The sequence below is a fragment of the Centruroides sculpturatus genome, unplaced genomic scaffold (assembly GCF_000671375.1).
Source record: "Centruroides sculpturatus isolate CEXI.00-Female unplaced genomic scaffold, Cexi_2.0 scaffold468, whole genome shotgun sequence".
NCBI lineage: Eukaryota > Metazoa > Arthropoda > Arachnida > Scorpiones > Buthidae > Centruroides > Centruroides sculpturatus.
Window position 1 is genome coordinate 323,197 of NW_019384707.1, and position 15,600 is coordinate 338,796.

The 15,600-nt window shown below is 27.4% G+C and overlaps 1 protein-coding gene across 1 annotated transcript in view; it reads right to left on the reverse strand.

Moving 5' to 3' along the window:
• The window catches only part of LOC111627695, a 170,783-nt gene that overhangs the window by 9,381 nt on the left and 145,802 nt on the right, over nucleotides 1–15,600 (reverse strand). The window contains exons 19-27 of the mRNA XM_023371312.1: nucleotides 10,933–11,013; nucleotides 9,069–9,183; nucleotides 5,847–5,955; nucleotides 1,809–1,928; nucleotides 1,652–1,730; nucleotides 893–988; nucleotides 558–771; nucleotides 366–465; nucleotides 60–215 (exon numbers count right to left, since the gene is read on the reverse strand). Of these exons, the coding sequence (XP_023227080.1) occupies nucleotides 60–215; nucleotides 366–465; nucleotides 558–771; nucleotides 893–988; nucleotides 1,652–1,730; nucleotides 1,809–1,928; nucleotides 5,847–5,955; nucleotides 9,069–9,183; nucleotides 10,933–11,013 (1,070 nt within the window). The remainder of the gene's footprint in view (nucleotides 1–59; nucleotides 216–365; nucleotides 466–557; nucleotides 772–892; nucleotides 989–1,651; nucleotides 1,731–1,808; nucleotides 1,929–5,846; nucleotides 5,956–9,068; nucleotides 9,184–10,932; nucleotides 11,014–15,600) is intronic.

Consider the following 15,600-nt stretch of genomic DNA (forward strand, 5'->3'; position numbering starts at 1 on the left):
ATAAAATAGTGGTGTTTGAATATTTTAAATTTGAATAAATTAACACATTAGCAATTTACCTATAAGATGGCATACTGCCAAAAGTTATTATTCTATTGACATTTTCCTGAGATGATTCATCTTCACTTTTTGCAGTAACTGTTACTGGCAGTGTGTGTTTTCTAACAACATGTTTTTTTATGTGAGGTGGTTCTTGTTTAGGAAGGGTGCTTCTTCTTTTACATAAGGAAATTTTTGAAACATTTCGGTAATTAATGAAAATCCATTAGTTATTTTAATAGAAACAAAACAAATTTAATTAAAATTAAGATTATTTTTTAAGATTTTGTTAATTTAAATTGAATATATTTATGTAATGTATATACCTGTAACAAGTTGCCAACAGAGCGAAAAAAATGAATACACCACCAACTACTGACACCAATACTACAACTAGAGATGGAGCACTAAGAGCATCTTTCTTTCCTTTAAAAATTATAAACTTATTTATAATTACTTGTTTTATGTATAACGACTATAATGAAAATATTATAATAATATATATTGTTTTTAATTACCGTATGTTGTGGATTTAGACGTCTTTTTTAATCCTTGTCCCGTATCCGAAATAGATCCTTGAGTCGTTACACCAAATACACGAGGTCTATCCCCACCTGGAGATGGTATATCGGTGCGACCCAAACCGATATCTTCATTTCCATTTATTCGCTGACTGCAATCTGGTGAAGTCCAGCCATCGTCACAAAAACAAGTGTTTATGTTTGAGCATACCTAGGTCAAAGCGATAAGTTTTTCCATTAAAAGATTTAAATTAATGTTTGTTTTATATGAATTAGAGTTTATTGCTGTAATATTTTATTTTTAATTAAAAAAATAATAATAATAATAATACCCCATGTCCAGAACATGACAGAGCTATATTATTTGTAAGGCAAGATCCTGGTTCTACAAAAAATTCTAACTTCAAACAAGTTTGATTTATACATATCTGTTAAAAATAATAATTATTATATTTCAAACTTTATATCAGATATTGGTTAAATACTAATAATAATTATTACGTATAAATTATATAACTTTTTTCACAATCTATATCAAATATTAAGTGGTAATTTTTGTGGTAATGTTGGCAAAATTTGGCATTGTAACTTGTGTATAATAAGCTACAATACCAAATTTTGTTTCTTAACCTTTACCTCCATCCTGAGATATTAAATGAAACAGACACCAACATGTGTGAAATGCAGAATTTTTTTTTTTACTTTTTTGGGTTCAGAAGGTCTCAAAATGTGGATATTTGCAAAAAACTTGGATGGTCAAATCTGACATGATTGCAATATTTTCTTTTGTTATGCATACATAACAACTAGGAAAGTAAAAGTCAATAAATAAGTCAGTTCCTTAGTGTGTATTTAAACATTTCAGAATTTTATATGAAAATCTTCACATATTTTTCAGTCTGCATGTTTATTTGATATTGAAAGATTTTTTTATTAATCTAACTTTGTAGAAACTGAATATATTCAAAGATGTTTTGCAATGAGTATACAATATTTTTATCTAAATCATTCATTAAATCAAGATCAGTTCATAATTAAAGTAATAAATTAATAAATGCAAATAAAATAAACTGTATATAAAAATATTTTACCTTATTTTCAGCACATTTAGAACCATCAGGCATCATCCCTAAATCAGTAATATCTGATTCAAGACTTCCACTAGCAACTCTAGAAAATTAATAATAGCACTTAAACAACTGAAACAAAATTTAATTGAAACTACTTCAAAAAACCATCTTGACTCACTTGCACTCGTATTCAGAACCACCAATAGATACAATTGTGCGTGCATATTGTTTACTCATTCCTTGAACCATAGGTGTCCGTCCTCCTTGTTGGCACTGGACTGCTCCACATAGAATATTTCTAGACAATTTGTTATATTAATTACTATATAAATATATGTTTGTTTTTACTAGGTTTGTAAATAATTTCATAAAAATGAACAAATAATATGGATTATAATTTATATATACAAGATTAAGGATTTAAGTTCTGAATTCTAAAGTTCATTCTTATTGCCACTGCAGTAAAGAAATTTAATTATTAATAAAGAAGTGAAATTAGAAAATTATTTTTCTCTAATTTCTCTTTCAAACAGTAATAACTACATAAAGTAATGAAATAAGTAGATGGTAAATATAAATAAATAAATACAGTAATGTGAAAATCAGCTATCCAAAATTAACTTCAGAGAATACTAATTCCAGAACTAACAAAGTTTTCTGTAATAATGATTGTTGGCAATCTTCTAGGTCCAGTATTGAGCTATCAAAACAAAGCATTATCATACATAGGTATCTCATTTTTATTTCTTTGTACTAAATGTCGCGTATTTGTTTATCTTTATTTCTTTATTTTTTGAGCCAGCCAGTTCATTATCAGATACAGGCTTAATTCATACAGATGTAATTTATCAAAGCCTTCTAGTACATTTGACCTTTTACAAGAATTATTCAAAGAAAATCAGAATTACAGTAAGGACTATGGAGTGTGATTGAGTTATCTCATTATCAACAATAGTGTTAAATTTATTTTTTACAGTACAAGTAGAAAAGCATGACTAATGAGTCACATGTTTCTAATGCAGTGACTGCTGCTGTTTATAATTTATCATAATGTTTGATACATTATGAACAGTATTCAGTAGATTACAAATGCAAGCTGAATCAATTTTTAAACTCGCATAATGACTTTGCTTGATCTTCTAGCCAAGGATTTAGTGGAGTTAAAAAGAAAAAACTTATGTAAATAAGTGATTTCTTAAAAAAGAGAAGTGTAATAAATAATTTTCATGTGAGTACTGTACAGTCTACCCCCCTATAACACTGTTGATTATTCCGTTTTATATGAATTCCATGTTGTACGAGTCACTTAGATTTTACAAATACGTGTGCCGGGCTGTGAACGGCTCACGTATTTGTAAAATCTAAGTGACTCGTACAACAGGAATTCATATAAAACGGAATAATCAACAGTGTTATAGGGGAGTCGACTGTACTTTGTTTAGTATTAATTTTACTATTATTTGTTTTTGCTTTGAATTCAAAGTTTTATCAGTGCATTGTAGACTTCAACGAAAGACTATTGCCTAGTTTTAATAAATTAGACAACTTTTTTTGCTATTTCTTACACCTTAACCTTTTTTACTATTGTACTAAAATTAAAATTAATAGTTTTACTTTTGAAGACTAGTAATTCTTCAAAAGAATCTTCTCAGGCAATTAAGATGTCAACTATATTAAATCTAAAGTTTTCTCCTCTCCGCTCACAATAGCTATCTGGCTTGCTATCTTAGATATGTAGTTAAAATAAATACCTTAAATAAAGTAAAATTACCTTTTCATTCTTTCCCTACCAAAGTTATCTAAAAAAATCAAATACTGTATATGAAATTGTATGCCGCAATTATTTTGGATAATCAACACACTACTGTAATACAAATCAACAGAAATGTGTATTAAACTCACAGTTTACTTGCATAAAGAACATTTAATACCAATAGAAAAGTATTATAATTTCTTGATAATTTGATGATAATTCATCATCATTTTTGATATAATGATGATTAACAATTTTAAAAATATAACTTTTGCTTAATAAGGATTATTAATTGTTACTTAGCATGTCCTTTTCCAGAATTACTAAAGTTTATCTTTGTATTCTCTTAAAGCGTTATATTAGATGACATAAAATTGAATCATATCAAGGAATAAAGAAATAAAATGAAGTTAAAGTTCTCTGAAATTAAAGAAAGTGCTTTTAATTTAATAAATTAAATAATAAATTGAAAAATATAATGCATTTTAAAACATTTCATAAGATAGCTTTGCATTATTATATCATAATACACCTAATTTCTTCAGCATTATATTCCAAATATTATAAGCACACAATTATACAAGAACCCAACCTGCTTCACACAGTTCTTACTAAATAGGTATAGGACAAAGAAGTAAGTTTTTTGGGATCACCTGATATAAATTAAAGAGTATGGAATGTTTACATTTATCTTAAGGAAAGTACATTAAAAGTCTGAATCACTAGTTTAAACTATTCACAATAGTATTATTCTTTGTGACTTCAAATTGTCAATATCAATGAGCAGACTATTATCAACATATATTTATCCAGTGACAGCTCCTTCAAAAATACATGAAATAATAACTATTCATAGTTTTAAAAAAAACACATCTTCCTTATTGATGTCATACCCCCTCATAAACATACCAATTCAATTTAATAAAAGTAAAAACAAATATTTTTATCAGCCACAAATCAAATGAATCAGCTTCTGTTATTGGATGAACTGCAATGTTTCAAAGCATATGACTGACTACATTCAGGTATCTGTCTATATCTAAACAGAATGGATGTGAGGACTTGCATATATATACTTATGATAACAAAAAGCATCTTATAATACTTATAATAGATTTAAAGACTAATAATTAATTGGTAATGGTAATATGTTATCAGCAGAAGAGGTTAATAGCACAAAAAAATCTTCATTTAAGCCCTTACTATAATAAGCAGGCTTACCAGATAAAAAATTATGGATGAAGAATAAATTGTTATGACAAAAGAAGACATAAAGAGTGTATTTAAAATATCACTTTTGGTAGCTGTTATTATGATCTATGTATGTATGTCTCTCTAATCCGAAATTAATATTACTATGCTACATATAATTAACCTGTAAAATGATTATAATTACAGTTACTGCAACATTATATTGTAGAAAACACACATTCTTTAAAAGTTGTACTTATATAAGATTTTATGAGCACATGTTGAAAAATATAAAAGTGAGTATGTATCGTATTATATTGTTATTTTATTAGAATATGTGATGTTATAAAGTAAAAAATTATAAAATTAATAATATAATAAGTTTTACATATTAATGTTTGGAAAATGTATTTGTGGTGTTTTTAATGGCTGTATTAAAAAATCTTTCCAATGTTACCCGTTATACACTGTGGTTTGAGAAGACAGAACCATAGGTATTGTATAAGTGTGACAATTTTTAAGTATGATAGTTTTATGTCAGTAAATATGATCTACTTGCGAAGAATTTTGTCATGTTACTAATTGTGGTTTTTTTAATAATTTGTAGTATTGCACTGAAGAGAAACTTAGCATTTATATAAGTCCGAAATGCATATGTGGAAACAATAAAAGTGTCTAACCTGAAAGCTGTAATGATAGTCTGCTGACTATCATTACAGCTTTCAGGTTACACTATGTATGTATGTATGTATGTACAAGACACTACATAGTGTATTTAAATGTGATTGAAGTAAAAAATTTTAAAGAAATCAATCAATATATTACTCCACTACTCCAAAAAATGTTGATTACCATGTTTTTCAGTTACTTAACTTTGATGTTAATTCTTAGATTTTTGTAAAATATAAAAGACAGACAATTTTTTAAAGTCAAAATAAAAGACAGGCCTTCCTTATGGATATCATATGGAACTTTAACAGTAATTGATGTTTTGTAAGTGTATTTTAACTAATTATGGGAAAATTATTTAGACATGCTAATTTTATAATATTAAATGACTAACACAATATCAATTATTACAATAAGCAAATTCTACTATAATTTATTAAGAATTGTTTATGTATTTAATAAAATGTAAAAATAATTACACTAAAACTTTTTAAAACTGTTCTTATTTTTAAAAAGTACTTCAATGCACAATCAAATTATAAAATTCTTTCATAAGGCTCACATTTTCAAGCTACTACCTATAATTAGTAAAATAATACTCACTCCTTACTGCATTTAATGTATTCACCCTTGCTATCAGTCCCACAATGACCATTGAGGCTGCCTTGAGTATTAAACTGTTCATAACATTGCAATTCTGAAGAAACTGCACCTAAAAATCATTTCAAAGAATTTACTTTTTTTATTTACTTATACAACAAAAATAATGATGGTAATAAAATATATTTAATTATTATAAAATGGAATATTTAAATTTTAGTTTACTACTCAATTTATAAACATTTAAATGAAATATTTACAGTTTGAACATTCAGAGAAATTTAAACATAAACTACAAGTATAAAGTTTAATATTTCTGACTGTTATAATACAGGAGTTCCCCTACTTATGAACACTTTGACTGTATGTCTAAAATTTAAACTTCATTCAAGAGATTCCGAAGTTCTCTTGCCACTCGTGGAGTGGCATCAAAGTCTGTCTTTGGTCAATAATAAATAATTAATGTGGACTTATTTCTATTGCATATCAACATTTTTCATTTTTGTGTGAATTCTGAAGTTCCACCACTGTGAGGTGGCGTTGAAGTTGGTAACGTTAAAGTAACAACATTTTCACTGATTGCAATTTTTATAAACTTTTATGATTAGTGTTTCAAAAATGTCTCCAAAATGTAATAGTAAATCTAGCAGTGGATATGAATGCCAGCAATGTTGTTCTATTTCCATGAAAACTAAACTTGACATTATAAAATTAAGTGCATTAGGTAAAAAAAAACCACATTTAAAAAAATCTGCTAGCAAGCAGCAGCAAATGGATAAATGTGGTGCATGGTTATTCTGTGTACAAATGCACTTTCTAGGATAGTTTTTGACTTATGATAAAACCATGGGAACCTAGCCTGCTTGTAAGTAGGAGAGCAACTGTACATTCATTAGATTAAAACAAGATATGAATTACAATATTTTTGACATATACTTTTCTATTTTGTATTTTGAATATATATTTAAAGTAAAAATTAAAACAAAATCAATATAACTTCCTTTATAATAAGAACTTTATCAAAATAATATTTAATATTCATCCAATATAAGAAATTCTTCTGCAATATCTTGATGACATGCTAATAATTTAGAAAGTAAAGGACATTATAATAGCTGTGAATACTAACTCTGCAAGAGTCATACTTGCTTTAACAAAAAGCAGTTATACTAACATCAACTTTTTAGATATGATAGTATACAAAAATGATGGTTGCCACAAAAAAATTTGTAAAAGACCCACTTTATTGAATCCTTCATCTAGAAGTCTAACCATTATAATTAGTCAGAAATTAGCTGCCTTCAGAGCCTTGACAAATAGAGCATTTACTCATTCCACTCACTTATTATTCATATAAAAAATTAAATTAAAAATACCTATTTATCTCATAATGATAACTAGAACTAGAACTCAATTGCAATTGCAAGAAGCAAAGTTTTATAAATGTATTTTAATTTATATGTTTTCTATGTGCTAATTCTGATAACATTAGAATAACTGATAACAGTAAGCAGTAAGTGGATTATATCTTATAATATAATTGAGATGGGTTGATGATGATGATGATGATGATAAGCAGAGCCCAAACGGTTAGGAGTTGAAAGTTGAAATCTGATATACGTCAGGGTATGTCATGAGAATGTACACTAAAAAGGGATTTTTCAAAATTCTTCCCCACAGGGGAGAGGAAAAGGATTAAGGCTTATCCTGAAAAGCTCAGCTTCTACTGGACTATTTCAGATGCGACTTTTTATTTTTAACTGCGTCTTAGTAGGGTACACTACAAGAATGCACCCTAATAAAAAAATTTTTGAAAATCCCCCATGGGGAAGAGGTAGAGGGTTAAGGATTACCTCGAAGAACTCAGCTTCTGTTGTACTATTTTAGATGTGGTTTTTTGCATTTTGACTGTGTTTTAGTAGGGTAAGAGATTTTTCTGTGAATCGTCTCATCGTGTTACAATTTTACTGTAAATATGTTTATAATCTTATTGTTTTAACAGTGCACTTGTTTTTTACTTTATGTATTGTACTGTCATATCTACTCAAACACCTGTAAATTAATAATTATTATCTGTATGTTATCAATTGTCACCATTTCTATGCTTCTCTTAACCATTTACATCACAAAGAGTTGAAAAGGGACTTGAAGTCCGAAATGCATACTCTAGGAAATAAATGTATGATTTTCTAAATATTGTCCTGTTTCTAATTGATAGTGTAATAAGTCTAGTGGAAAAGAAAAGCCGTCAGAGACCTTGTAAAATTGAATATTTTTGGAAATTCAACTTTCCGAAGGAAAAAGAAGAGAAAGTTAGTTTTAGTCAGTATAAAGTGTAAATAATAAAGAAGTAAAGTAAATAGTGGCACAGACAGAGTGTATCAATACAGCGGTTACAAACTTTCAGGAGAGACAGAGTACACCTAGACAAAGGGAAATCACATAGCAATGCATGGTGTACTAAACTCTTGTTAACAGTGTGGAGGAACTTGTTGCCCGCATCGTGGCAGCTGCTGGGGAAGTCAAAGACACGCCCGGTATTTTCAACAATGTCAGGTCTTCAATGCACTGGAGATGTGAGGCCTGCATCACGGCCTGGGGTCGTAATTTCGAACACCTTCTTTGATTTTTGCTGTACTAAGAATAATAAACATGTTTTCTCACCCTGTTCGTGTCCTTCCTTTCTTGTGTTCTGTGTTGCCATTACTGCAATTTCCATCATCTAAGTGTACTCTATCTCTCCTGAAAGTTTGTATACTGATATGCTATACTGATACACCCTGTATAGTATACATTTTGGAAATTAATAAATATTTTAATCATTTCCAGTCTTCATATAATCCAAAAACAATAAATTCAAATTAAACGAATTCGAAGGAATATTTGAATTTGTTCCAAATTTGAAAAATTCGAAATATAATGTCCGAAACAACTTTTTTAGATTTTAGAATTTAAAATTAATCATTTTATTCAAATAAGGTTATCATCAAGTAAGTTAATTCTCCATTATAATGAGAATTAACTTACTTGCCTGAGCAATGCCAAACTCATCTACTAGTTGTATAATAATTTTGGAAATTTATATAATATTCATATACATTATTTTAAATAAAAAATAAACACAAACCATTAATAAAGAAAAATTTAATGAATGAAAGTTTTAATTACATCTATTTCATTAATTTTTAATTTTCATTATATTTTAATGATTAAAATTCTACTTACCATATCCCCAAATATATTCACATCTCTCATCAGCTGTTGGGCAACGACCATAGAAGCAAAATCCTACACCATTTTTACATGGATCACCATTTCTTTTATATAGATCAGTTGGGCACTAAATTTAATAAAAAATATTTAAAAATTTAAAAGGTTTAAGAATCTTTTTGAACTATTAAGACCATTTTAAGGGCCATGTTGTAAATCAATAAATAAAGTAACAAGAAATTGTACAAAATTCCCTTAAGAATAATAATATTTTAAAAAATATATAAATATAAGATGAGTTCAAAATGTTCCAGGAATCATAAAAAATTCAAAACATGTTATTAAATAAATTTATTTTCATATCCTATTTTTTAAAATAATCACCATGAGCTTCGATACATTTTCTCTAATGATTTCTCAAATTCAGGAAACCCTTAGAAAATTCAGTTTTTTTTCCAAGAATCACAAAATTTTCTTCTATTCATTTTCTATTAGTTTTCCTTTTAAAGTTTTTTGCTACTTTGGTAAAGAAAAAAAGTCATTAGAATCATGGGAATAGGGTGTTGCAGAAAACTGTAGTTTGTTTTATCATTGTTTCTGCAGTCTGTCAGATGTAAGCTGAGATATACATCAGCAAAGTGTATGTCTCAGCTTAAGATCTTACATTATGATAGTATGACATGTCCCTACAAATATCTCCAGCTATTGTGCAATTTCTCAAATGGTTGCACTACAATTTGCACTAGCAATTGATCAACCGTTTTCAATGTTTTTGTCATTTCTTGTGGATTTGGGTCATCTACTACATAAAGAAGTTGCTATAACCAACAATCGAAGTTTCAAATTGTTTATACCATTCATAACATCTCTTCAAAAGCTTATTTTATCATGTTGAACATTTCTGCAGTTGTACAATTCATTTTAATGCATATTTTCTGTTCCTTCTAAACCTCAAAAAAGTTCGAAGACATATTTTAAAAATCTGTCTTAGAAGTTTTGCTATTTTATAAATAAAAATAAGAACTATTGCAATGTTGTATGAGAGCTAGTTCCACAATTACTATCATGAAAACGCATTAAAATTATCATATGTAAATTACAAAAACATATTTTTAATATTTTTATTTTACATGCTCATTCCTGGAACTTTCTAATCATCATTTTGTATTTTAAAAATTATGTTAATTTATTTTATAATATTTTTATCTATTTATCTATTTTTAATAAACAAAACTGTTATTGTATAATAATATGCAAATGAAAACGTTAAATTTCATTATATTTAAATAGTGGCACTGGGCAAGAAATCTTTATTGATTGTAATTATGTATAATTTATCAATTTTTAGTTATTAAAAAACATTGATTTCAAATATAACTTTTTTTTATTGTATCTTCTAATTTACATTTAATAATTAAAATATCACATTGAATTGATTTAGCTTTTCTCCACTGTACAAATTTTAGTTGTCTATTGAAATATATACAAATTACTTTTAATAATATTTTAAATAGTTTTCTTCAATTAAATTTCTGATAGATAAATTATGCAAGACTCCTTTGTATGGATACAAAAAATCATATGTTTTTGGTATCCATACAAAGCAGTGTTGCATAATTTATTGATCTAAATTTGAAAATTACTGATATTTACTTACTTTTATCTTCAATAATAAATAATAATAATAAAATAAGAACAAATTGATTTTATTCTTATTTCAATACAATTTAATGCAGTATTAAATCAAGTTCATATTTTAACATATATTTATATTGTGAATTCATATTTGGTTAATTCAATAACATGAATAAATAAAAAAAAACAGTGAAAATTACTGTTAAACCTGAAATAAATAATTGATAAATTTAATTTAAATTACCTGTCCATCTTTTCCATCACAGTATTCTGGAATATCACATTCATCAATTGCTTCTCTACAAAGATGTCCACTTGGCTTTAACTAAAATAAAAGTTCTATCAGTTTATAAATCTTTAAATTTAAAAGAATAATAAGTTTAATATTTATATATAAAATCAATCAAATATATATTATATTTATAGAATGATCAAACAAAAAGAGAAATAGTATGAGGAAGTTTGGCAATGCTGTGCTTGTCATTATCTACTATGCATTGTGAGTAATGCTTAAATCTTGAACATTTATTTACTATGGATTCAAGGAATATTTAAAACTCTAAACAAACAAACAAATAAGATTCATAGACAACCATTTATAGTATAAGATCAAAATTGGCTTATCTCAGTTCAAATTTCGAAATAAGATAACATAATTTCTTCGTATAAACATTTTAAATTTGTATTGGATTCTCTTCTAAAGATGCCTAAATATTTCTTTTCTTAGATAACTTTGTTTATGACAACTCCTTTTTTGTTATACATAGATCACATAAATTACCACTTATTAATAAGTTCATAAAAATATACTTCTAAAGGCAAGGATGATTTTAAATATTTTTACCCTTAATTAGCCAGAACCCATTAAATATTCAATTTGATAAGAATATGATTTGCCAATTAGTCCAATGTCAAACTCATTAGAATTTTTAACTGCACTCATACTGAATAAAATACTATTCATTTCTTCTTTCTTAATTTTACAAAATCCTTTTGAAAAAACTAAAAATTTTTGAAATTATTTTCAAAATTTGAGAAATAAATTTACTTAAAATTCAGATCTTTTTAATTTTAAATCAGTTTATAACTTTTACATATTACTTTTCAAATATCTCACTGAATACAGTATTCTTAACAGAAAACTCATTTCCATCAGTTTTGAAAAATATTCTAAAATTTTTAATTGATTTCACTCTGAACAGTTACTTCATAAAGTATGTTAATATATTATTTGATCAATTCCTTTCTAGTATGTAAATATGATTTTTGGTAACTTTCTGTCTTTGGTATCTTTCTGTATCATTCAATTAGAAAAATTTTGTTCTGCAATGTACACTATGTCCAGTTATCACACTTAATTTAAGCAACAATAATAAGAATACAGTCACAGCTTTACCAAACATCTTACATTACCTCTCTCAAGTCCACTTTTTATTTGTTCACCTGATAGATGTGAAACACTATAATTTCAGAAATCTACTCAAATTTATGAGTTATGATACTAGTTACAATTTATAATTTCATATAACACTTAAGAATAAATGCTAGTAGAGTCAATTCACATTATATTTATGTTCAGAAAGAATTTAATATTCTTAATATTCTTAAGACTCATATCCTACATTAAACGACTTCATCTTGAGTAAATATTACAATAATTTTTGCAATATTACTTTTAATTAACAATAAGCCTTTAATCCCTTTTTTAAGATATTTAATACAGATATACTTTATTACACATACATAGAATATTATTACAGTGAAAGAGTTATCACAGGGATTATTACAACAAAACGATGTGTGTGATAACCCATTGTAATAATATTGTATGTATGTGTAATAAAATATATCTATATTGAACACTACTTTTTGTTTAAAAATACCCCTATACAATTTTCTGAAGTAACAAAAATATAATAATGATCTATTATTTGTTGTGACATCATCACAATGCTGGGCTGCAATTTTTCATCATGATGCTCTCAATTTTAGAAGTGTCTTGCCCCTGTATAACATACTTTTCCTGTTAGCAACAGAGTCATGCTAGTCATCTAACTCCATTCAGGGCCCTTAGTCTTGCATTTTTTGTGTTGTACTCAAATTGACGTCATTGAACTCACTCGTCTTACTATGACTCACATAACTGGTAGTCTGAAGTTAGACTCATGATTCGACCAATCAAATTAACTGTAACAAGTTGTAAACAAATCAACATGATTAGTTTACATGTGTTACAGTTAAAATTTTGACTTATAGCAATAGAGTATGCAGAAGCAAAATGGAAACTTCCAATGTTTTATTTTTAAAAATAAGTGAAGAACAAAAAAGAAATATTAGTAACATATATAGAAAATAATAAGAAAACAAACAGTGGAAAATTCAACAATGAATTTACAAGAAAAAGACAATTAGATTTGTAGAGAGAATTAGTTGAAAAATTAATTGCATGTGTTGGAGCTAAAAAATCCATTGTGTAATGGAAAAAGTATTTTAATTTAATCCTTTTTTCATATAGTTTTCTTCCTTGATCTATTTCTTAAATTGTTTTGTTTATTAAGATTATTTATTAATCAGAACTTAACATTTCTGATTAATAAATAATCTTAATATAGTGTCTATGCTTTTAATAATTTATACATATAATTTACTATCATTTTAATACTCTTTTTCGATGAATTAGATACTTCTTTTTATTTTTGAAAAAATTTGCTATATAATTTTATTAATTATGAATTAAAACTTTTTATTAGTGTTGACTTGACATGGAAAGAAATGGCATCTACTCATGGTCGAGTAATTTGTTGCCTTCTTAATTAAACAACTCTTTCAGTTCTTTCTAATGCTTTGATTGTGATCAGAATAGCATATCCGTCAGCCATTTTCACTTTCATGTAGAGATCTCACATGCTCAACTCAAAGTGAGTAGGAACTCACATGATGAGATGGGAAAGCACGTGAGTTATAACTTGAGACTACCAATTTGATGTCAGAGTGTGAGATGGTACCACGTGACACGTTCAACATGTTGGGAGTTGTAACATAAAAACTTGAGACTAAGGACCCAGGAGAAAATTTTTGAATTGAAATAATGTGACTGCATCACTGATAATTAGAATTCTTCATCTATTAATGTCTGGGAAGATGGAATGAGGAGCACTCTCCAAATAAGTGAAGTGATAGCAGAGTTAACAAAAGCTTGGGGGTTGGAAAGCAGTTACAGGGATAATATCTGGCCATCTGTTGTTTTTATGGTGGACCGCAAAAGTTAGCTCCGAATATCTATGCATTTCTAAATCTAAAAAAGAAATTGTGTTTTCTTGCTCCTCTTCTACTGTGAAATTTATAGAAGGATATATTGAAGCTAGCATTTGAATAAATTTGTCTAAATCCTCTGCAGAGCTATCCCATGCAAGTAAAATATCATCAATGTATCGTAGATACATGATAGGATAGTGCAGGGGTCAGCAACCTGCGGCTCGCGAGCCACATGCGGCTCTTTGGATGTGAAGCTGCTGCTCTTTAGTTCCATAAGCAAATATTATTTATTTTATCAAAAACAAAAACATTTAAAAATCGTTCTGAATCGATTAACGAGGATTAGGCACCGATTCTATCTCTCAGCCACTTGTACTCGCTTGTCACCTATTTTAGCAGAACTCATTATGAGGAATATAGAAAATCGTATTTTTCATGCACCTTTAACAATCCACTATCCTATCATGTATCTACGATACGTTGATGATATTTTACTTGCATGGGATAGCTCTGCAGAGGATTTAGACAAATTTATTCAAATGCTAGCTTCAATATATCCTTCTATAAATTTCACAGTAGAAGAGGAGCAAGAAAACACAATGATAATTAGAAAATTTTTGAGAATGCAAATCATTAAAAGCAAAACCCAAATAATTTGCCATTGTAAATTAAAGTTTCAATATATGAAGAGCTGGCACACAAAACAAATTATATTGAATTTTTGCTATAGTTCTTATTCTTTACTAAGTATATTTTCTGAAGCAGTGTAAGGCCAAAACATCATCACTGTTGTTTATAATATTGTATATATTATTAGCCCTTTAAAATCAAGTCAAATCCAAGTAATATTACCATGCACTGTAGATATAACTTGTTTTGCAGGTCTTCTTTTTATATAGTCTATATAAGAATATTAGGTAAATATCTTCAAAAGTGTAATTCTCTTGTATGTATTTTCTAATCATTTTTATCTGTTTTTCAACATATATTTTACTAATGTTATGACAATTTATTTACACAATTAAGCAGGTTGTACAACTCCATAATAAGTATAAAGAATAGTGAAATGCTAGAATTACTGAAGAAGTCCAAATTTTCTTTCAAATTAAATGTTTTTCAGAACTACTTGTGTTATCATTGAAATAAAACCTTTGAATGACTACAAAATTGTAACAAAGCCTTTGAAGAAGTCTTCTAAAGCTTTTGAGCTTTTGGAAATTTTGAACTTATTTAAATGTTTGAGTATAACATACTTTTCCTGTTAGCAACAGAGTCATGCTAGTCATCTAACTCCATTCAGGGCCCTTAGTCTTGCGTTTTTTGTGTTGTACTCAAATTGACGTCATTGAACTCACTCGTCTTACTATGACTCACATAACTGGTAGTCTGAAGTTAGACTCATGATTCGACCAATCAAATTAACTGTAACAAGTTGTAAACAAATCAACATGATTAGTTTACATGTGTTACAGTTAAAATTTTGACTTATAGCAATAGAGTATGCAGAAGCAAAATGGAAACTTCCAATGTTTTATTTTTAAAAATAAGTGAAGAACAAAAAAGAAATATTAGTAACATATATAGAAAATAATAAGAAAACAAACAGTGGAAAATTCAACAATGAATTTACAAGAAAAAGACAATTAGATTTGTAGAG